The sequence below is a fragment of the Calypte anna genome, chromosome 1 (assembly GCF_003957555.1).
Source record: "Calypte anna isolate BGI_N300 chromosome 1, bCalAnn1_v1.p, whole genome shotgun sequence".
In the NCBI taxonomy this organism is placed as follows: domain Eukaryota; kingdom Metazoa; phylum Chordata; class Aves; order Apodiformes; family Trochilidae; genus Calypte; species Calypte anna.
Window position 1 is genome coordinate 122846867 of NC_044244.1, and position 24945 is coordinate 122871811.

Here is a 24945-nt window from a genome sequence, read left to right on the forward strand (position 1 = left end):
TATTAAGCATACTTATTTACTTAATCTATACAGAATCGAGTAGATAAAATTTCAGATTCACATTAGTGAAAAATCTCTACAAAATGTTTTTGAAAAGCAAAACAAAGACTGCCTGTTCATTTATCATTTTTCCTCATGAAAGCAGACATGGGTTGTAAAAATAAAGCAGTGTGTTTAGCACAAACTAGATTTCTGCATCACTTTTTTTTCACAGTTATTTCCATCTACAGTCCAAAGAGGTAGATTTTCTGCAACACCTGAGAATTGAACTGTAACGTAACCAGGTGTAATGAAAGGAAGGACAAAACATTAGAGATACAGCCCTAACTTACTTGTGTATGTACACACATATTTGGGTCTTGTATCACAGATCATTTCACTTTTTGCAGCTTAATCATGGTGAAACTGTCAATCAGGCCCCAGAGTTTTGACAACCAGATATACTGCTTTCAGGCTCTATCAGTTTAAAGCCCAGGTTAAAGTTTAGGGTAGTGGGAGAAAGGCATTAATACACATTTCTTTAAAAACCCTACTGAAGCCAATTTGGCTGCAGACTGGCAGTGCAAGAGCCTGCTGTATGGCAGATCAGAGTGCTGAACTTATCCCTTATATAAATTTGGTTTTTAACTTTCTTTTTTTTTTAAACACTCAAAGCAATGCATGAAACTCTTACTGACTCATTTCAGGAAGCCAAGTATAGCTCACCTTTGCCATGTAAGTTGATATGATACGGGTATGTTAAGGGTAGGAAAGAGAAAAAAAAAACAAACTATCCCCATTCTAAAAGCCTCTCACTCAGGGCACTCTGCTTCATCTACATATTAAGTCAGTAACAAATATATTTGTATTGCCGTTCTATACATCTGTCATGTCTCTAAAAGCCCTTTAAAATATTCTTGAAGCAGGGTCCCAAAATTCACTCTTGCCTCCATATAGAACAAGCAATATATAAAGAATTAAGAGATAAAAATGTCCAAATAATAGATTGTAAAAATAGAAAACTGCATGTCCTACCTTGCCAAGGGTATGATGCATCAGATACAAAGTTTTTCACTTTTCCTCAGGAAAATTACTTCAGGCTTTGTGTTAGCTGGAAACCAGTTCTCAAAACATCTATTTTTTTAAGTTTGATTCTTTATAAAGCAAGTAATTTGAAAAGCAAGTCTGAAATACTTCTTCCCAGTATTTTTATGCTATATGCTTAGGATGATTAACATTTCAAAGCTGAGTCTAAACCTGACTGCTCCTTGCTACCTTCTTTAAATTCCTGCGTTGTGCTTGGACCACGAACACAAACCCCACACAGATCTCGGATGGCCAGCTTCCCCTTTGCTCCACCATTTAAGAAATGTCAGTTTTGCAAAGTTCCTCTCAGTGGTCTGAGCTAAAACACATTTATCAGTCTTGACATCACCCTACTCTCTTCCAGAGACAGCTACTTTATTTCAATATACATTACTACAGGAAAAAGATCAGGAGCTCAGTGCAGCCTTAAAATTCAAGTAATTAATTTAGCCACTAAATTGTCAAGGGCAATGAGGGTAGGAAGCTCACTGAGAGATGTGCTTGATTCAGAAGTCCCCTCCCAAGTAAGTGCAAAGAACTTTTAAGTACCAGAAAAGGCTACACATGTTCATATTTCTTAAATGACAGCAACCAAAACTATAAATATATGGGAACTAAAGGGTAGCTTGTCTTGCCAAAAAAAAAAAAAAAAAAAAAAAATTGGTCCTAGTTTCTCTCAGGAAAAGTCAAAATGTGGCTACTAAACTTTCTAAGAAAAGACTATATAGTTTAAGATTAATAAGGGAGTTTTGCTTGTGGTACGTTAGCGTAAGAATTTAAAGTACCATCTTCACCAGATAACCTAATCAGGAAGCCACTATGCCAACTGGTAACAGCTTCAAGACTGAGTGTGCAGGAAATTCCATGTTGTACTTCAATATGTGAATCTACATGTTCTATTGTAACCAATATATGCTTAACTAACACTTAAATACATTGCATTAAATACATTGCATACAAGGCTATTAGAGAAAGCCTATATGCCAGACTTGCCTCTTCCCCACCTACAGCAGTAAATGTCTATTTTCCAGCCCTTCAGATAACCCAGAGATTCACTTAGACAGCAATGGATATCTCTAGTTAGGATAACCATGTGATGGACACACTGCAGCTAAGAGGGAAGAACACGACCAATATCTGTGCAATAGGCTACACAACTGCAAAACTCCACTCGGTAACATTGCTGTGTATTTTCTCACACTTCTATATTTAGCTTGTTCACAGGTAGGGCAAACAGTCCAAAATAACCTTTTACAACACAACCCTGAGAAGTCTGCAAAAAGTTGTACACCCTGTTTCACCAGCTGCAAATTAATGTATTTCCAAGCCATTTTTTTTTCATACCACAAAGTACATAAAACCCTTTAAATGTATCTTTTACTGTATTCTGGACCTTTACTTTTCCATTCATATATATGAAAACATACTAGAAGGGAGAGCTGACAATTTTTTTACTGGCCATTAGACATCCTTATGTAGATAAATTTACTAGAAAAATTGGTAATCCTTAGTATACTGAGTGGCAAATCAATCAACAAAACCAGAATGCTGTTTTTAAACCAAAAAAGTGACATTCTGTCACTGTTTTCCTCGGAACGATGTTGTATCTGTACAGTCTTCCATGACAGTGATTTGTGTTGTGGGGAGGAAACGCACATGCATCCTTTTATGGAAAAATATTTTCTTTTAAAAAATGAGGCAGATGTGCAACACAGTTGTGGAAAATTTATAGTTTAAGCTATTTAAAGCTGCTATGCAGCTTCCTGTACCACATAAGTCCAGTAGTTCTAAGAAAATACAGATATGGTAGAAAAAGTAAGAAAATTTTCACCACAAAACCAAATAGTTACCACCAACAGAGAAAGTTATACACAAAATATATCTCTCAATACAGTGTTTACACTTCACTTTAGTCTACAGATTCAGTGCCAGGAACAGGACTTGTTGAGACAGTCTTTTCGGAACAATTTGCCTCACGCGATTCCTCGCTGGGTTGGATTCCTGGTTCCGTGTCAGTGGGAGCTGCCAGCTCTTCGTGGGAATTGAGTGTGCAGGACTGCAACACCTGCACAGCCAGATCCACATCTGCTTCTTTGAGAGAAACCTGCTCCTTAAGGACTTCCACCTTCTCATTCAGCTCGTTCCTTTCTGTCTGAAGGGCTCTGCATAGCTTCTCCAAACGCTCCAGTTTTATTTGAAAGCCCTTGTATTCTTTATCTCTTACTGTTTTCTGAAGGACAAAAGAAGATAAAAGCTCTGTGATACAAATTATTTTTTCCTTAACAAAAAGAATCACCACTGTTTAATTCTGAATTTTAAGTCTTAATTAATCTAGTAGGTCAAATTCCGACTGCACAGGTAGGCTCAGCATACTTCACCACCACAATGCAGATGGTTTGCCTAAAACTGGAGTTGCAACAGATACCTCTAGAAACAACTACATAACTACATAATGCTACTTGTGAGTAAGGGCTGAGTATCAGTGAGGATCATGACAAGAGTCCCATAAGCAGTCAATTACAACCCAAATAATGGCAACTATTTGGGAGCAGAAGGGCATGCAAGTGGGAAAGCTACAATCCAGCAGCAGAATCAGGTTAGAAGGTACCATGCTCATGGCTCTCCTTAAAAGAGCAAAGACAAGCACTGCTATAGCAGAACCTCTATAACCTAGTATGATTTAACAAAATCATATCTAACTACTTGAACTAGACATTGGACAGTGTAGGCAGAGCTGCATGCCTGTAGCCTGCATGGAAACTGTTTTAACTCCTCTTGCTGGACTAGAATTAAGTAATGGCACCTTATGACCTCAGAAGCAGCAGCAATGCAGGTAGTAATCTCTTACACACGGGTAACTTTGTTTGTGCCTTCTATATTTAAAATAGATTTCTGTTGCAGCACTGATTGAACTTTGCTCATCATACTAAAATACAGCCAATTCCTTCAGCTTGTATGATTTCATACATGTTGTCCTACCAACTAAACAGTAAGCGAGGAAGGATGAGGATAATTTGTGTGTCTAGAGTTTAGATTTCTATAGCAGTTTTTTATTTTCAGTGTCTAAGGAGAACAGAACCATTTACACAAGAGAAAACACATGGCAGACAATCCAAGAAGGGGTGTGCATTATTCCTGATTCTCTAAATGTGAAAAATTCTATGAAGTTCTGTGGGATACAGACTCTAGTTTATCCAAACTGCTGCTTAAAAGGTATTAATTACCTCTTCAGCCATTTGCAGGAGAGCCTTGTTGTTGTTTTCCCATTTGGTACGCCACACTATGGTTTCCTTTTCCAGTTTCTTAATCTTCTTTGTCATCTACAAAAGAGAAATGAGACTTAATTTTGTGGCTTGCTTTGCAATGTAAGTAGATTTACATGAGTAATTCTACCTCTGTGTTACTTTTCAAGTCCAGTTCAAGAACATGTTATTTTACGGAAAATTATTTCTGCACAAAATCAACCCCACAAATACAGACTCTGCATTCAAAGAAAACAAGACTGATTCATAGAACCAGACTATCAATGTTCAACTAATAGAAAACCTCCAGAAAATAAATTTCAGAAAACATAAGCACAGCCAAAAAAGACAAGTCTTACTTACCTTTGATACAAGATTGAAATTGGTATTTTAATGTTATACAAGTATTGCAAAAACCAGAAAAAGTACATTTCTTGCTATCATATGAAAAATTCTTATGACTTAAAAAATCTCATAACACTCCATAAATTTTCAGAAGGCTGTTAAAAAAACCTGTTACAAAATCTAAAGTGAGATCCACTAATGGCATGCAGTTTAATATTACTTTTTTATTTAACTCTACGTAATCCTCTAAGTACCTTCTCCATTTCTTGCCTGAAGGTTGTAAACAGTTCATTACTTTTTGCCATGGTGGTCTGGAATTCTTCAAACTTATCCATATAAAGGGAAAGCTGTTGGGAAAAAGGAAGGAACATTAATCTTAAAGCTGTACACAATACAAAATATTAAGGTACAAGGAAAAAATAAACTCAAAATAGTAGAAGGGGAAGGGCTTGTATTTTTTTTTTACTATCCTACTATTTCCATTTGAGGAACATGCAGAACTTGTCTGAAAACATGCCATTCAAACTACTTAAAAAAGGAAAATTCTATGCTTATAGAACAGTAGTATACACTAAAGAAAAAAGGCTATAGGTTTAATACAATGTTGGAAGACATCACAGTTCATCATTATCTCATTTTTCCTTTTCCACCAAAAAAACCAAAACCAAAACCCAAATAAAAACTTTGTGGACTTTAACATAGAAGGAGTTCAGCACATGGCTAGTGAAATTACCTTATGAAAGACCTACCTTTCCATCTTAATCAGACAAAGGCTGACTGATTAACAACCAAGGCTGAGACAAAATAAACAGAAATCAAAACACACACTCACAAGTTATGCAATCCGCCCAGTAAGCAAAAATCATGCAAAGTGAATACTGACAAGGAATTAATTTAGTAGTGAAAAACATTACATTTTAACAAGTGAATAGCATTATCAATGACAAAGTTTTCTTGCACTGCACCACAACGTCATTCACGAAGAAGGAACTGCAAAAATGTTAACAGCTTTAAAAAAAAAAAAAAAAAGAAAGTATATGCTTATTAAAACAATTTATCAGTACTGCGATTTGATGTTCTGAGCATACGTGACCACTTACTAGTAGTAACTTCTTACTCCATCTGAAGAGTAACCACTTAATCTTAATTCTGACACTGGGGGCTGCAGGACAATACAATTCAGAGCACAGAAGTACAGTATTTTCTTCTAATAGTAGAGGAAATTTCATAACAGGAATTAAACTACCTTGTCAACAGCATGACTGCCATTATTGTGAGTGAACTCTCTAGTCAATGTTTATTCTACAAAAATTTTTTGGCCCCAAGAAACCACAAACTTTTCCTATTGTTACAATTAAAAAGCATAAAAAAAACAGTGGGATTTTAAATAAGGGGTAACCAACTTGAAAAAAAAACCCATAAAAGACTAAGTGCAGGAAAAAAAAATCGTTGAGAATCTGGATAATAATGAGTCCAAGTCATTGAACATGTGATTACACTTAATTACATATATACACACTTTAAATATAACTCTGGGAAAGCCTGGAAGAGAATTAGGTACAGCAAGTGTGAATAAAGGACATGAAACGGAGCTTGCAAGGAAATACACGAAATTCACAAAATTGAAGCAGTAAGAGACACAGACCAAAAAGAGTAAGTCCTGCTTCTCAGATGCTGTTAGCTGAATCTACCAATTCCCTTTGACTTATGTGGGCTCACGTGGCCAGTGACTGCAGGCGATCCAGAACTGCAGCACAAAAACTGGAGACCATCTCTCCACTCCAGAGAGGATGTTGCTGTAGCATTTACAGCAAGAAAATGAAGATAATATTTTTTTTGTGGATAGAGACACCTGAATAACTATAAGGATAAAAATGACATTATTGCTCCCAGAACTTCATGACCAGACAGGATGGAAACTTAAAGGAACAAATTCTAAAACCTGCATGGTAAAAATTCCTACCCAACTCTTTATAAATGACAAGGGCCTCCCTGTTCCTCAACAGCTATAGAAAAAGATAAAAATACCTTCAGAAGACACAGCAGTCCCAGAGAAGCCAAAGAATGATAAAGAAGTAGCCACAATGAACAGATAATCTTAAGCTTTCATATATTCTAGTGTTTGTAATACTAATGCTATTAAAGGAAAGGGATTTAGTGTTCAGCACCTGCCAGTAACAGTACTCTCCATTTCCAGGTGTACTAAACAAGATACAGAAAATGCCACATCTTTAAGGTTTATACTTCACTGTTAAAGAATTAACTACTGGAAATTAAAGACTTAATTAAAAAAATACCAAGTACTTTTCACAAGTAGTATATTGCATCCGATGAATCATAAATTGTAGGTATTTTCATATGTTGTGTTATGTTCACTACAGCCACAATCTTGTTTAACATTTTGTTTTTTCATAACAACTGTTATTGAAGAGCAGTCCATTAAAAAAAGCATACTTGCTGCTTCAGCTGAGCTTCCTGTTGCTTCATCTGCTCACATTTGTGTCTGGACTCAGTAGCTTCTTTTAGCAGCTAATAAAAAAAAGGCAAGAAAGCATATAATGAAGAAAGTACTGGTTAATATATTAAACAACTGTGATTAAATGATTAAAAGTGAACAAAGGTTAACATCACCTAACCACATATTCTCACATGAGTTTTTCACATACATAATTTAAAGCATGTGATGGCATGCAGAAGTTATTTTTATAAAGATATTTTTTTAATTGGTAGCATGAGTCAATTTTTCTATTTATGTAGCAAGTCTGAACTGCTAAATATATATGAGTAGTTAAGGAACTCTACATAATCTATAACTGTTTTGTAACCTTTCAAATTTATTTTCCACCTCAATTTCTCCAGTCACTAGTATTAACTTTACAATCTAGTTCAATTTTGCTTCAACTTGACACTATTTTGTAACTCATCTTCAAAGAAATTTTTATCAGAAAAAATTTTTATTTGATAAGCAAATTATTGCTTAATAATATGGAACCGAACCCTGGATGGTAATTTTAAGATTATGCAAGAACAGCAAGGCTTTTGCTTAGAAGTTCCAGATACATAAAGAGCACTGAAAAATCTTCACGTAAGTGTTTGTTGAAAGCCAACTTCTTGGAAGACTGCAAGTAAACTGCTGATTATCAACATACAAATAAAACATCAGGCAGAGTTCTGAGGTCATATGCTCAGAAGACCATATGCTTTATTCTGCATTTGTTATTTCTTATTGCATAAAAACAGAAGTAAACCCACAAGACACCAAGATAGTACCTCTAGTGTTTAAGCTCATTACACTTCTCATTTTAAGAAAAATCTAAGTGATACCCAGCACATTTCTGGGGAAATTCAAACAGAAATATTACTTGCCTGGGAATGTGGGCATCATACACAGGTACACCAAACTTTCATTTCAACATCAAGACTGAGATTATTATAACTTTCAAAAGACAGTCCCCCAAGTTTTCTGTATTTGCTTTAAACTATGTAAAATCTACTTTGGGCAGGTTTTGTTATTTCCTTTAACAAGCACAGAATTCACTTACAAACTCTCGTTCTCGCTGATGTTTTTCCTCTGCTTCTTTAATAAGTTGAGTAGTTTGCTGAAGTTTGGCATCCACAAGTTGCTGCTGCAGTTCTTTATGTTTGAATACTTTATCAATATGCTAAAGGAAGAAAGAAAATTGTGTTAGTCAAATATAAGCAGTGCACTGGTCAGCTAAGGTAAGTGTACATGTTTGGGGAGATGCATGTTGTTGAGAAGTTGCATGTGAAAGAAAAAGCACCAAAAGACTGTTTTATATGCTGTTGTTCTCCTGCTATCACCATGTGTTATAGCTACACATTTTTTGTCTTTCATGGAAGCCAGATGCATATTTTATTAAACTGGTACAATACTGCCAATCACTTCACATTCCTGTAAACAAGTAGCCTATGTATTTTCTTCTAAACTTAAAATACCTGTAGTCCTACGTGTATTTTGTTACTTCTAAAAGCTCTAGTCATAATTAATAAAAGCAACCTCAAAATTAGAAATGTTTAGTTTATTTGGCTGATGTTCCATAAATGTACAGATTCATGCATTTTTGCATGCAAGTATTACTCCTATTTTAAAGCAGCACAAGCCAGCTTCCTACCTTTTCTCTGCTTCAGATAACCTCATGGTAGATAAAATATTGCAAAAAGAACAAAACCAGCTGAGAAGCAGTATTCCAAACATCCTATGCCAACTAAAAACTAACTAATCTTCACTGTAGTACTCCTTGAAGCTTAGTTCTCTCCTTGACAAGAATTGGCTGTTTTCCACTACTGTGGCTAAGTCTGGCTAGCTCACACACTGGTGCCAATTAAAACAAGCTCCATTACCCCTAAAATACAATCACTTCTGTGATACCAGTCCAAATGTATTCTTAAAGCATGATAGGTGATTTTGATTTTACACCAAAAAGAAGAACCACATACACAAAGGAGACTGCCAAACCCCCTCAACCTTAATGAACTAAACCAACCAGGATAGAGTAACTCTTCTAGCCATTCTCATTCTAATGAGAAATTATAATTTAGAAAAACTTCAAATACAAATATAGAATCATGTTGAACACAACTTTTGGAAGCCATTTAGTCTTTTCAAATGAGGTTAAACTGAACCTCTCTGGCTCAATTCAGGGGATATTCTATGAACATGCAGGCCTATTTTATGAACATGCAGTTCATAGGTTCTATGAACAACTTATTTCTATTCAACCACTTTCACTGTGAAAGATCTTTTTTTTCAGTGCATCTTTAATTTAGACATACAAAACCAGACAGGAAAAGGCATAAATGGGCCAATCAACTACTTCATTTTTTACAATAGTGAAATAAAATGAGTAATTCAAAATATGTATTAAATGTCTGTAAAGAATAAGGTTTTTTCCTCCCCTTGAAATAAATATCTGATCCTTACAGTCAAGGAACAACAGAATCCCATTAGAAGCATAATATAAGCACCTCTTCTCGCAGTGCATACTGCTCAATGAGTTTCTTCAGTTTTTCCCCCAGTTCAATGTTTTCCTGACGGAGCTTGGCATTATGGATATCATGCTGTTCCAGTTGAGCCTGAATTTCATTCAGTGTAATCTGGAAGTGGGCAGTTGCTTCCTTCCGTCTTTCTTCTTCTTCTCGTGCTTGCTGCATGTTTTCTTCCTTTTATGAGAGAATATTAATGTGTTCAAGCCAGACCACGTACCTTGTTCATATTTTGAGTCAGGAACAATGGTAATAATTCACTTCTGGAAAGTTTCAAGTTCCAGAGAGCCAGAGCTAATATAAGCCATAATCATAATCTGCTATGCTGACTACACATAGAGCATGGGACGAAGAATCTAAAAATTCCAACACATTAAGAGAATCTTGTCCTTAGCACTATGAACACTACTCAGAGGCTGGTTATTACAAGATGCTACATGAATATCTTTTGCAAGACTAAGTGCTGCTCCCGTGTTAAAATCATCATTGAAACTACAAAGACATTTCCTACAGATAAGAATCTCTTTGCTCTCTTCCATTTCACTCCTATCCATTATATTCTGGCACAATTATGCATTTTTTGATAACCTGCCATTTCAAGCTGTTGTTATTTCACTTGTGCTATTGTTACAAGCACTGCACCCAGAAACAAATATGACAAGATCACATTCTGCAACTATTATGATCCATGAACCAGTCTGAGGGGAAAAAAATACAAGTGACTTAATTATCCTCATATTCTTTATCTTAAAATCAGCTACACTTACAGTACATGTTACCCAGCTTCTGCAGGTAGAAAAGGTATGGGCAAAGTGGCAGGCAAAAAGCAGAAGTCTTGACCTTAAGCAGTAATCAGTAAGATTTCCTACTAACACTGTAATTTAAGTAAATTAAACTAACCTTCAAAGTTTTGTTATGACGCTGAAGCTCCCGACAGAGAGATTCCAGTTTGCTACGTGCCAAAATGGCCTTGCTATGCTCACTCTGCAAGTGGACTTTCTCCTTCACAACTTGTGCTTGCTTCTTCTGCAGTATCTTCATCTGCTTTTGAACATTCCGGCTCTCCTCCAACTAACATTAGAGAGTATATTTATTAAATAAACATAGGTGAAACAATCTTTATGCATTTAGATGAGCAGACTGAACAAACCTTTAAACATTTCAGGTGAAAGCAAGGAAGCAAAGTAATTTCATTAAGACCCCCAAGTTGATCTTATAAGAAAACACACAAATTCCAACTTAACAAACATTTGCCTTTGAGGAAAAGGGACCATGGATCTGTTGACCATGGAGTATCAGCTTATATTCAGCTGCAGGGATAGGCCTATCCTGAGAAAGAAGGATGTGGCAGATACAATTAAAAGCCAACTGAGACTGGCTTTTCAACAAGTCACAACTTTTTTCCACTCTCTTATCTGTAATGTACACATAGCTGTTTATACAACTGGTCTTGTTTTTACTATCAAAAAGAAAAACCCACTGAACTGTGTACGGAGTTTGTTCTTGTCAGCACGAGCTAGTACCAAAGGAAGCACTAATTGATACAAGCTCGTAAAATGCTAAGGTATTTCAGAAAAGAACAGATAAAACCAGTAGCTCCTCACAGATAAAGTAAAATACATTTAAAGCTGCACAGCCCAGGCTCTGATGACTTAAGAGACCTGTAGTCTTAACCGTTTTAACAGATTTTTTATCTTATTTCCTTTAGGTTGTTTAGATGGCAGATGAGAGTATTAAACTTTGTATACAGTGCTGACTTCAACATCTATTCTATGAATACGTAGTGAATGCAAATTTCTTGCATTATCTAGGAGTGAGTTCCATTACATGTGATTTTTGGGCTCCCCAAGAAACCATATTCTTTTAGAGTTTCTTCTATTGTAAAAAAGGTAACAGTGTTAAATGTAACATTGCTCTGTTTAAGATAGTGCCTCAGCCTCAGTACACCACAAGAAAACAAGGCTGACGTTGAGAAACATCACCACAACAGAGAAGAATACAATGCTGGTTTTCTGAAAGAGCTCAAAATAATGCTGAAGCACAGAAGGAAGAATAAATAAAGTTAAGCACCTCCATGAGAGCAATGCATTAAATGTATATTTAATCTAGTTTAGAGAAAGTAAACGTTAGGGAAATGTTTTGATATCCAAACAGTAAAAGCCCTTTCCTTGGGTGGCCAGAAAAAACACTGCAAGTGGCTGTGCTATTTACAAATACACAAAACTTCAGGCCAGTGTGAGACATATCACCAAGGATGCAAACCTTCCTGCATCACAAACTGATCTCCTGATAGATTCCAAATTAGGAAAAAAAACTGTGGAAGATCTTTTGCCAGGAGAGAGGCTTTCCTACCTTTATTGTACAGTCCTTTTCATGAGACACCACTGAAAAACCTGACAGTGAGCTTTAAAGATGATGAATCTTTAAAAAAAGAAAAAAAGCATTGTAGGTGCACTGTCATAAACAGTTCAAACCTCTGCTGGCATTAAAGCTGACACCTATGCCAGTGGTTCACCACCACTATCATGAAGAAAAGAATGCATCTTAAAAAGAACACAACGAGATCCAACCTAATTTTAAGGGGAACAGAGTACCTCTAAGACTCACTCAGCTAAAACAGAGCTACTGTTAGACCCAGATAAGCTCCCACCCAACTTCCCAACAGTTCTAAGCATCATGGAGAAAGCAACTGGTTTTCTGTGACTGTGACTATCTATGGACTGTTCACCTATAGACCTATGCTTACTCTACCTATAGACCACTGATCCTCTCCCGAGAAGGGGAAAAAACATAATATGAACACATCTGTCCTGACTGCCAAGCTTCTTGAAGGAAATTACAATTTGTTTGGTCTAGGTGTTCCCTAATTGTTTTGAGATGTTTCCTTCAACAAGAAAACTCAAAGATGGTGCAAACAGTTTTCCTTCTGCAGAAACAAGGAATTCATGCCAACCAAGCTCCTCATGCAGGCCATCATCATCACCATTGTGATTTGACATGGGAGCTCTTCACTCAAATAGAAAAGGCATCACATGCACAAGCAATTGCTCCTAAGAACTAACTCATTTACAATATTTTCTCTCACAGTATCAAAGGTAATTTTTAGGTCAGCTCCTCATCCTTGACTTGCACGATGGAAGCGTTATTTTTTTTCTGCTGATTTTGAAGGAAATTCACTCATGTGAACAAGAGTGTGCATGTGAAAGAGAGCAAAGAAAAAGCTAAATCCTAACAGACCTCCAAGGAGAAGTCAAGATTTCCTATACAGAACTACCATAAGTCTATTCTTAAGCAAGAAGTATTGCCTCTGAGTAAAAAGACTACCCGCTAGCTCACCCTCAAAGCTCTGGAGACACTATTACTCTCAAAGGAAAAAAAATTATTTCAGAAGCTTTATGCCATGGTGTGCAGCCATTATGCAATTTTCAGAAAAATTTTCATATATATGTATATGTATATATATATTTATACATATATATAAAATACATGACATCTACAGGAGGCAGATCACTTTTGGAGGTTTTTTCCAACATTTTTTTGAAATGTTTTTTTTTTTCTAGCTATTAATTTTTCTTTATTGTTGCATTTATTTTACATGTACAAATATGGAGGGAAAGCACATACACATGGCATATTCATTCTTATCTGTCCCTATCCCAAGATGAACTAGTGAAGCATTTTTGTCTCCAGACACATTCTGAAAAATCAACACATGTGCCTTCCCACTCCCCACCCCCCAGTTTTGCCATCAATTAATTTAGAACATAAGTTATAATTTCTCCTGCTTGGGGGTGGGAGTGCATTTTATGATCAATTTCTCCTAACATTTTTCATTTGTTAGTGAAGAAATAGATGCTTTTCCATTAATTCCTTTGCATGATCAGAGCATGTAGCAAAATTAAATCTCGATCTTTTCAACTTTCCCTGTCCCCCCCCCCCCAAAAGAAAAAAAAGAAAAAAGAGAAAAAAAGAAAGAAAGAAAAAAAAAGAAAGAAAAAAATCACTAAAGGGTTAAGTATCACTGATACTTGTTATCCAAATCTGATTATCACAGTATGTTTTCCCGTTTTCCTAAAGGATATAAATTATAAAACACTAGCACAAAAGCATTATAAACAGACAAAAACTAAGAAAATAATTACTCCCAAAAGAAATTCTTAGCTTTTCTCTTAATCCTAATGCTATGGTTCTGCACGAAGTTATCAAAAAGTTACCATAACCTATTTTTGCTTTGGATTTAGGCAGTCATGTAGAAGTGAGATGACAGCATGCAAGTTTGGCTGAAGCAATACTCATAATAAGCCTGAAAGGTTTTTCTTTCACTGTGAAACATTCAAAGTTGTTAACTGTCCTGTATTAGAAGTTCTTGCATTCCACAATTAATATTAACACATGAATAACTCCTGCTATCTTTATGAATTACTTACCAGATCAGCATACTTCTTGCACAAAGCTGCCAGCTTTTCCTCAGGAGTAGAAAGTGTGTTCAAGGCTTGCATTAATAATAGCACTTCTTTTCCTATGAATTGTATGAAAGACAACCATATTAAGAAAAAATATACCAGAAAAGCAGGCTGTCTTTAGAAGTAAAATATAGAACCATGAGAAATTAGTGTGACTTAAGATGTTCTCTGGTTTGATAGCTGCATAATCCAAACAGATGAAAAGGGAAGCCATCACAGCAAGAATAAATTTGTTTTGCCTATATGCCATTACATAACTTGGATAGCAAAAGTCACTTTTATCTTAAAAGCCACAGGGTGGGGTTTTTTTTGTTTTATAATGGCACAGATAAAAAGAAAAATCAAAGAGTGAAATTTAGAATGTGAAGTTTTGCTAGTAAAGGATATTCACAGGAGTTTTTAATAAGCCTTTAGAATTTTAGCATCAGCACTGAAACACTACAGAACCAAATTTAAAAATTAATCCAACAACCGGAAAGTTAAAAAAGCTGATTAGTGATTACCACATAATTACTGTCAAAGTGTCTGTAAAAAAATGTTACCAGCAGAAAAGGATTCTTACATAGGCATTAAGAATTATCTTTTCCTAAGAGAAGTGTACCTTTCCTCAGAGTATCCAGGTAAAGATTACAAGTTTTGGCTACAAAGTAAACTTGAGACAGCTAAGAGGAACAGCTTTCATGAAAATATTAAAGCCTTTGAAAATCAAAATGACAACAAGAACATACCCAAAGTTTTCTCCTTGTGTTTTTCACTCTCTGGATCTTGTTGGCCATCAGGTGGATCAGTACGGGCTTCTTCTCTCCCAGGAGTCTCCTCACGAGTCTCTTGAGAGCAGCACGAGGTTCCCAGGTGCTTTCTGTTCTTTGTGATACACTCAGCATCTTCCAGTGTGCCCCTGTTCTCCAGCCCGTAACAATTGGGCTGTGCACGCTGCAACGCCGCACCAGACAACTCATTGCACTTGCTGTTCACCAGCTGATCCTGGTTATTCATTCCCATCTCCAGAGATCCGGCTTCTTCCATTGCACCACCAACCAGCTTCAGAAGGGGAAGGGAAAAGAAAATTGTCAAGCAACTGCATTTAAAATTAAACCTTCCACCTTTTTTCTGCATCGACAAGAGTAAAAATCCACCGTTGTTCAAGCCGATACTCATGGTTGTTAAGAGAGGAATATAACAAAATGCACACAAAATGAGACTGTAGAGCAATGAAACAGCACACTACAGCCCAAAACATTAATTACTCTGTTATGAAACTACTTCAGTAACTTGTTATTCCAAAAATGTTTATATTCTAGAATTAAAAGTTAACATAGAAATCTGCTCTTAAAACCCCAAAGCTATCATCCCAACTATCATCCCTGGTAGTTCTTAAAAATGTATCTCACACATCAATACTAAATACACTAAATTTAAAATTCAAGAAGAGTTTAACTAGCTTTATGTACTGCCATTTAAAAATCAGGTACAGAAATTGAGGCAATTGACACAACTATTAAAAGCAACATTATTACATATTTATTTCAGAAAACTGGAAGATAGCTTTAAATTAGCTCAAGAGACATACAGTAAGAAGGGTAAAAAGGTAAACCCGTTGGGAAGCCTATAGAAATTTATTGTTTCAATAACACACATAGGATAATAGTTTGCATCACTTCAATAGGAATGCAAAATCTGATTTCTGCTCAGCACTGGTAAAAATCTGTTGTTCCAACAAGAATGATAAACAGGTACATAAGCACATCAACTTTTGAAATGTTAAAATTAACATCTATGAAATCATCCAAAGAAGTGAATATTAAATGGCTTCAGATTTGGAATCCTACTACATATGATTTTTAACAATAAATTATTCCTGCACAATTAAACAGAACTTTCTCAAAACATTTCTTTAAAGCTCAAAATGTTTAATAATTCAATTGAAAAGTTAAACATCACCAGCTGCTTTAGCAGTGCAGTGATATGTTCATATTATGGAACAGAACACCTGATGATGCCACTCTAACTTAATAAGCAGCTTATAAAGCAGAGTCCTCTCTCAAACACCAGAACATTCTCAATTTCTAGAAACATTTAAGACTGATGAGAATTTCAAGGGTGTTTGGTTGGGTGGTTTTGTTTGTTTGTTCAACTAAATTAGGGAGGCTGGGACTCCAGGCAACAGACAGAGGTAACTGGGTATTTTTTGCTGTCCATTTGCAAGCAATCCACATACAGTGTGGATACATAGTTTAAAAATACAAAAAACAGAACTCCATTCACATTGCTAAGTAAGGTGATCATTCTCACTGATGCATTTTCAGTGAAATTTAGTTTCCCTAAAATGTCACAAGGAATTATAAAACAGGACTTGTTCATATGCAGTTATGTTGTAAAGCACAAATTTATTTCAGATTGTTTGATCCTTTTAACATTAAAAATGCTCTAGTTCTTAAAACCAGGAGTTTGCACTGGGTTTTATACTCTGTACAGATAGACCATTTTACTCTTCTTTGAGGTTGGAATTAGCCAGCCTCAAAGAACAGCCAATGCTAAATGGCCATGCAGTAATAGAATCTCTGAAATAAATAACCCCAACATTTAACAGTTGACTTTTTCAAACTGTAAAATGCTTTTTTTTCCCCTTAGATTGTCTTAAAATGTGGGTCTTCCACTAACATGTGAAAGTCTTACCCCATCAAGTTTAGGGTCAGCTAAACAAGCAACAGATGCTTCTTAAAAAAGAACAAGAGAAAATAGGAGAGCTCACGTAACCTTTTAAGTACCAATGGTTGAAATCATGGCACAGATCTTCCCTAAAAATCATGATTCACACAGAAGCTGAAGATGCTGTGCCACCTTACATTGACAAGACAGTAAAGAGCAAAGGTATCTGAGCCCAACATGATACCACAGTAGAACTGCAGTTGAAAAGTCAAAACTTGCAGTTTTTCCATCACACAGAATGCAAACTTCTGATTCAGATACTTGTGCCTAAGAAGCCTGGCAAAAGATACAGAAAGTCTGTTGGTTTGGCTTGATATTTCCAACCTTTCCAAAATGCATAAACAGACTCAAAATTTTCTGTTGAAAGCAGAGCACAAAATTGCAGGGACACCAAAAAGCAGCTGAAAAAGCCTGACCATCTGAAGCTGTGGTTGCACACTGAACAGTGGCAGGACCCAAGCTGCTCTTGCTAGCATTTCATTCCTGCCTCTGTTTTGCTAGCAACATTTGTGCAACTTGTTCTTAATACTCTTTATAGCCAGATCAGTACCTCAACCCAGTTCACTGCACAGCAACAGGCAATCCTGCCAACCAGCAGTGCTAGCATGATGGTTGGAAATAAGCCAAAGCACTAGAGTCACTAAAAAACAAGTCAGTCTAATCCCAGCCAGAGCAAAGAAGCTGAGCAAAAACCCACCTTATCCTCACCATAGGGATGTAGTTAATACCGACTACAGAGGTCACTGTCAGCAAGGCATCCTTCATGAGAAGCACTGCTTCAAATATAGAAAACCCAGGAATTTTCACTGGTTTTCATCTGAGAAAACTTTACTGTTTCTGGGGGAATATGACTAAGTCCTGGCAGAGGCATACATGTGACCAGTAAGTTACAAAATGCCCACCCCTACTAGCAAACCATGACAGTAACCCGAACACCTGTCAGCTCGAAGCTAGCAATTAACACGCATATTCCAAAGCATCTGGAATTTTCACAGAGTGAACACAACCACCTCATTAATTCAGCAGAGCTTTTTGTAGAACTCAAATTAGGTGTCAGTCCAATTCTTCACTGACAATAATAATTTCTCAGCTCTGAGTATTCTCTATCTTTGCCCAAAAAACCCATGTCAGATTTTCAGTACTTGAGTCTCAAAGTCCAATAGAGCTGGTTTGTGTACAAGTGTCTTGTACATCTCAAATCTAATTGAGAATAACAGCAATAGAAAAACCACAGAACTTCTCAACCTTCTTTTGGTTTTCCAGTGAATGTGGAACAAATTCAAGCTTACCGAGAAGCAAGCATGCTTCCCTGCAAAACCAGAACTCTTTGTTACACATTTTTTGTAATAATATCTAATTTTCTTAGCTTAAATACGATAAAAATTTGTGACACCAGGCTAGAATAATGTATTTAAAGAAGTGGTTCTACCAGCAGCTAAAACAACCTGATAATATAAAAAAAAAAATTTAAAAAAAGACTCAAGTTCTAGGACTAAATCAAGGTCTAGTCCATAAGTTGCAGCAAGACTGTCCGTAGTGGCACAACATAATAAAATCCTAAGGTATTTAACCCAGGTTACACAGTGGTTTTTTCATTTTAAAAAGAGAAGTTTGCCATTGCCTGGCAGGGGCCACAAACACTAATAGCTGAATAAATAATAGCCTGATTATGAATTAGAAACAATTTTCTATATTAGGTGTCACTTCAGGTATTAAAAATGTAACTAAAACTCTATAAACAACCTCTTAGATTCCATTTTATTCTTGAAATAGTTTGCCAACAGATAGTTTCAGACTTGATCTGTATCAAGCTTCAAGTCGGAGTACAGTAATAATAAATGTCACACTGAAAAAACACTAAACTATATTATTATCATTGAAATTGCCCTCCCTCACTGAGCCAATGGTCAGAACAACCCCTGACTGTTACCTCCATCTTTTCTAATGTGTGCTCATCAGACGGGTGAACTTCGTTTAACATTCCAGCCAGAACAGAGCACTTCCAACAGCACATTGTGTAACAGCGCTGATTCAGTACTGACTGAATAAAAGCAAAACAAAACCATCCCACCAGAGACCTTCTACTGAAATCACCACTACCTTTTCTAGCTGCTACCATGCTCTCCCAGCTTCCAGCTGGCTTCCAACCTCCAGCTTCTATCTAGCTTTAAGGATAGGTGGCTTATAATCTGGCAGATCAGAATTGGATTGTTACATACCTAGAAACATTTTTAGTGAGAGATAAAAAGATGAGGTTGCATAGATAATGTGCCACTTCATAAGATCACAAAATCATTTATCAAAATTCAAAACTCACACTAAAAGAAACTATAATTAATAGCTGTACCAACACCCTTTTTCCCATGCATGCCAAGACATTACCCTAAAAAAAGGCACTGGCATTAATCTATCAAACCATCTCCTGCACTCCCCACAGTGGCAGCTGGCCGGTACTGGGAAGACTTAGAAGCTGAGCCTTTGGAAGTGCTAGTACTTCAAAGAAATACCCTGGAAGCTTTAGAACAAACATATGTAAATAAAACATTTTCACAACTGTAAGACAACCTAAATATATATCCCAGAAAATGGGGTAAACAAACACAGAAAAACTTACTTGGAAAAGAGGTGTGTAATATACTTTTCCTCAGTGCAGATATTAAAGAAAACTTATATTTTAAAATAACTGTATTGTGCTGAAAAAAAAAGTTATTCTTGGTTGTAAATTAATTCATTAGGTCTCCATAAAAAACCCCAACATTTTGGGGTCTGAATTTTATAGCAGGTGCACCTTCATCCACTGGTGTAGCCACAGTAATTCAGGTGCTTGTCACTACAAGACTTGCTTATTAAGGTTATTTCTCCATGCAACACTTCCCTATACTGTGCTCATTGACCTAAATGATCATGCAGTCTAATTACACCTTTCTGAAAACCTGATCACCTCTGAGGTGCCATCCCTACTGAACTAAGATTTTAGTTGTGAGACTAGAAAGTAACTTCAAACAAACATTTCACCTGCTTCTGTCATTACATTAAAAATTATATTCTATGCATTCAGCTATCTACTTTCAAAATACAGGACTGAGGCACCTGCAGTATTGCTCATCTTTAGTTTCAGTATTGCAAGGTTTAAAGTGCCAACAAAGTACGAGGACCTTAAAGAAGTATCTACTTCAGAAATCAGTGTTTTATCTTTAAAAAGTCAATCCAGATCAACTCTAGTAGATTTCTACTATTAATACTGATGGTCTCACATTCAACAGAGTCTTTGCTATTGGTTCACTTACATTCTCACATGACCCCTGCTTAATGGTCCTTACTTTTTTTCCTGTTCCCATGCTTATCACTCTTTTTGTGGTCCCACAACACATAAAACATTCCTGTTTTTAAAATTTACCTCAAACATTAAGGAAAAAAAGTTGAGTTTGTCTAGTTTTTCATCTCTGTGCTCTGAAAAATTGTTAGGAAGATCTCTTCCCTCATTTAAACTTAAAACATTAAAAACAATTTCCTATAACTCTAGCAAAAATGTCACTGGAGGAACCCAGAACTTAAATGGAAACTTTCTGTGCATTTATATGCAAAGTGCTGAGCATTTCATCATCCCTTCTTTAATATAAGCATTTGAGACAGGTGCTAATTAAGAAAACATTTAATATAGCATGAATCACTTCCACCAATGAGGTTTCACTTCCCCTTTGCTGTAAACCTAATAGTTTTCTAGTCATCCACAGCATGTTTCTGGAAAAAGCAGGGTAGACAAGTTCTGAATTCCCAATGCAAACAGGTCACAAGGAAACTAAAAATAAAGAAGCTCCTGTGTATCAAGGCAGGGGGAGGGAAACCTGCAAGAGATTGCTGAAGAAATTTTAATTCACAAAAAAGTTCAAAACAAAAATTGCTTTATACTTCCAGTCATATAAAAAAAAATCCATTCTGCAGAATTTTATATAATAACATGTAAATGCTGGTTTGTTTGTTTGCTGGTTTTTTGGTTTTTTTTTTAAACAACATAATGATTTGCTTTCATTGCAGACACTTTAGTCACAAGCCATTTCCTAGTAAAAAAAACTTCAGAAAACACAGAGCAGAAGAGATGGGTTTCCACTGAGTAGAACTATCTCCCTACCCTCCTAAATCTCTCTCCAACAGCCAAAATAAACAACCACCACCACCACGCTGGTCATACTGCATACAGTAGTAGAATTACAGCACATTTTCGGTCTGTCGCTCGGTGTCCAAGCACACAGATTTTAGGCTTTTCCCTACACGGAACCGAACCAGAAATTACAGAGAAGTCACCGAGGAGGACCCCGTCGCTTTCAGCGTCGTGTCGGCAGAGAGAAAAAGCCATTTTTGCCTTATCGGACGATAAGGGGAACAACTCCGCCGTCCGCCTTCAACACACACCCCCCACACACCGGAGGGAATTGGGGCAGGCAGGGGGAGACGGGGACGAGCAGGGGGGGGCGAGGGAGGCAAGCAGGAGGGGGGGACGGGGACGGAAAGGGGGCAAGCGGAGGGGGAAGGAAAGGGGGCAAGCGGGGGGAACGGGGAAGGAAAGGGGGCAAGCGGGGGACGGGGAAGGAAAGGGGGCAAGCGGGGGGGGGACGGGGAAGAAGAGGGGGCAAGCGGGGGGGGGGACGGGGAAGGAGAGGGGGCAAGCGGGGGGGGACGGGGACGACGGAAAAGGGGGCAAGCGGGGGGGGGACAGAAAAGGGGCAAGCGGGGGGGGGGACGGAAAAGGGGCAAGCGGGGGGGGGACGGAAAGGGGCAGCGGGGGGGGACGGAAAAGGGGCAAGCGGGGGGGGGACGGAAAAGGGGCAAGCGGGGGGGGGACGGAAAAGGGGCAAGGGGGGGGGGGGGACGGAAAAGGGGGCAAGGGGGGGGGGGGACGGAAAAGGGGCAAGCGGGGGGGGGACGGAAAAGGGGCAAGCGGGGGGGGGACGGAAAAGGGGCAAGCGGGGGGGGGGGACGGAAAAGGGGCAAGCGGGAGGGGAGGGATAGGGGGCAAGAAGCAGGGGGGTGAAAGGGGGAAGAAGGAGGGGGGAGGAGAATGGGCAACAAGGGGGCAAGCAGGGTCTCTGCTCCTTCCAACTGTGCCTCGCACTTCAGCCACGCCGCTCTCACCGATCCGTGAGCCAGCAGCAGCAGCGGCGCCGCTCAACGTCCGGGGGACCGACGGTGCCACCCAGCAAAGGCCCCGCAGGCCGCCGGGCCAGAGCGGCGGACACACGGCGGACCCCTCGCACCGCCCCCCCACACACCCCCGGGCCCCACCACGTGCAGCCACCGCTGCTCCCTCCCCCCCCCCCCCCAACGGCCCCACCGCGCGCCAGGCAGGGACCGCCCCGCCCCCGGCCGGGGTGGGCGGAGGGCAGAGGGGGGAAGAGCCACCCCCTGCGCCCCGCGGGGTGATCGCGGATCGCCGGGGGCGATGCCACCCCCCCTCCCCCCGGCCCCTCTGCTCCTCTCCCGACGCACACCCGCGGCTGCAGCGGCGGGTCCTGTCCCGGGGTAAGCGGAGCGGAGGTTGGCCTGCCCAGCCTGCCAGCAGGCTCCGGAAAGCGGAGGAGGCGGTGGGGAAAGCGGCTGCCCCAGCCCCGAGCGCTCGGGCTGAACGGGCGCGGAGCGCGGAGGCCGCGTGGGGAGGGGGGGAGGTGGGGAACGAAGCGCCAGACGCCGGCGGGGTGGGGGAGCGCCCTCCCCTTTGGGACCGTCCGCGCCGCCCTCACCTCCGGGCTGCCGCTCGGGGCTGGGGCCGAGGCCGCCTCCTCTTCCTCCCCGCCGCTCCGGTTCTGCCGGCTCCGTCCCGCCGCCGCCGCCGCGGTGCTGCCTCCTCCGCGCGCTGCCTCAGCTCCGCGCGTCGCCATGATGTGACGGCAGCATCCAAACAAGCTGCCGAACCCAGGGACACCGGAAACTCTCCCGGCGGGCCCGCCCCTTCTCCCGGCGGCAGCCAATCGCCGCGCACCCTCCTGCCCCACGTGGGAGCCCCGCGCCCTCCCACCCGCCTTTCCCCCGCCGCTGCCGGGGCGGCGGAGTCACTCGGGGGCTCCGCGGGAGGAGGCGGACTCCATTTCCCAGAATGCTGCGCGCCGGAGCGCACCGCCCGACCCCGCGGATCCCCGCTCTCCGGCCCCAGCAGGGGCTGATGGGAGCGGCGGCCGGACCTGCCGTGGGGTCTGCTGGGAGATGTAGTCCCGCCCCGGAGGTCTCCCAGCGCTGTTTCGCGGCGGGGCGGCTTTGCTTCCTCCCGGTCTCCTCGGTTGTGTTCTGCCTCCCTTGTAGCTCTTGCTGCGTGGGTCGTGTCTCTGAGGATATGGCCCGCTCAGCCGTGACGTGGTGTGGTTCCCCGGTAACGGCTGTTGCCGCCCCAGCTCCTCCTGCTCCTGAAGAGCTTTGCGCAGGCAACCGGGACCGGGGCTGCGGATGGAGCAGCTACCTGGGACGGCACAGCTGAGTCCCGAGCCCGTCTTGTGAATATGGCCAAGTGCCACGGCCCGAGTGCCTTAACCAAGCCTGGCTCCTCTCCACATGGCTGCTGCTGCTGCTGCTGTGGGTTTTAAGGATTGCTCCTCAAAAAGAAAGGAAAAAAAAGAAACGACACGTGCTGAAGGGAAGAATGAAGCTGCTGGGGGCATAAATGCAATCCCGGGAACCCCCCTGCAGTTCTATGTACATAAAGGGCCTTGGTCTTCTGGTGGACGGCACTGGAATTACCTAAAACTGATGTATACAAACAGCTTCCATTCGTTTCTTCTTTCCAGGGAAATAGTTGGAACCTCTTCATAATATGAGGAGAGCCTTTATGTTCTTATACGTAGTTACGGAATAATAGCGTCACTTTAAGCCTCTCTAAACACTTACTACTTAAAAGAATAGGTGGAGTGGGTATTGGTGTTGACTATTCAAGTAGCTTCTTTGAAGCAGAATAATTTTGTCCTTAAATCCTGAATGTTTACTTACCAGAACTACTCAAGATGAAAAATAATTTTACATTTTTGGATGCCATCCTGACCTTCAGAGTGAGTTTTTCTCCCCCAGAATAAGACTCGCTCTCTTACAAACATGCATAGTGCTGGTACAATTCTTGCAACAAGAAAAAACAGCCCCTTCTCTTCCCCAGCAGATTTTTTCCCATGCATCCCTTCTGGTTGAAAGTAGCAAGAGATCAATGCAAATATCCTGCTTGATCTCAGTAAGGTTCATGCAGTCCTTAGGTATGGTTTTCAGATTACTTTTTACTTCCCCCAAGCATTATTTGAAAGTTCATACATGCAGTAAAAAATAATTTACTCTTGTGCCCTCCTTCCCCTCCCCCAGATAGGCAGTTTTTGGAACCGAAGTCTAATTACAAATATGAACTACTTTTGGAGAGAACAGAAAAAAACAGCACAGAGTTCTTGCTGGCTGTAAGCCTCTACTATAATAAACTTCATTATGAGGCCTGTTTTGGTGAATTTAGGTGCCAGAGATGTTAGCACTCATTGTGCAGCAGACACAAGCTGTTCTGTCAAAGGGGATGCAATTTTCTTCAAAAAAACTACCAGATGTTAGAGAGTCTATTTCCAGTAGTAATTCTTTTCACACTTGAACTGGCAGGGTTGTTTTTTTTTTTTTTTTTCTTTCTGCTGATACAATTATGCAGATCAATTATAAACGATTTTGGAAGAAAGAGTAAGTACTGCTTCCTAATAAGTCAGTTTTTACCAGTTTTGGGGGTTTAGAGGATTGCTGCAGGCACAGTAAGAGACGTACAGTCAAACTCTCAACTCAGTCACACATCTCTGGTGCACTGATGGCTTGCTGTGCCATTGTCTTCTGAAGAACACAAGCGTGTTATTGAACAAAATAACTACTGTTAGCATTTTCAGCTACATTTATAGCTCTCTCCATGAGTTCTTGCTAATTGTTTTCCTGCATAAATGCATTTGCCAGCAAAGTATCAACAGTTCTGGAAATTCCTTTTCCACTCCAGCAAGTAGATACCTGTTCTGACAGGAGGATGAGAACATTTTTGCTGTTGTGCCCTGTCAGTGACCCTGCTGGAGATTGCTTCTGCAAGGGAGGAACAGTCATGGGCTATCTACTAGGAGCAGACAAGTAGATATTCC

The 24945-nt window shown here is 39.7% G+C and overlaps 1 protein-coding gene across 1 annotated transcript; it reads right to left on the minus strand.

The window, feature by feature from the left end:
* On the minus strand, nt 1-22701 carry TXLNG (taxilin gamma). Its single transcript, XM_030467939.1, has 10 exons — nt 22564-22701; nt 14848-15160; nt 14084-14175; nt 10557-10727; nt 9639-9833; nt 8195-8314; nt 7107-7181; nt 4907-4999; nt 4290-4385; nt 1-3295 (listed from the first exon to the last, which is right to left on the minus strand). Exons 1-10 carry the CDS (start codon nt 22699-22701, stop codon nt 2975-2977), a joined length of 1614 nt encoding a protein of 537 aa, XP_030323799.1. The 3' UTR covers nt 1-2974.
* Nucleotides 22702-24945: the final 2244 nt, after the last annotated feature.

Excerpts from the sequence above, each read along its gene's own strand:
- TXLNG (XM_030467939.1), bottom strand. The coding sequence starts at position 22,701 with ATGGCGACGCGCGGAGCTGAGGCAGCGCGCGGAGGAGGCAGCACCGCG. Across the intron at positions 10,728-14,083 it reads GCAAGAAGTATGCTGATCTG|TTGGAGGAGAGCCGGAATGT; the intron begins GTAAGTAATTCA and ends CTCTAATGTTAG. Across the intron at positions 5,000-7,106 it reads AAGCTCAGCTGAAGCAGCAA|CTTTCCCTTTATATGGATAA; the intron begins GTATGCTTTTTT and ends TTTTCCCAACAG.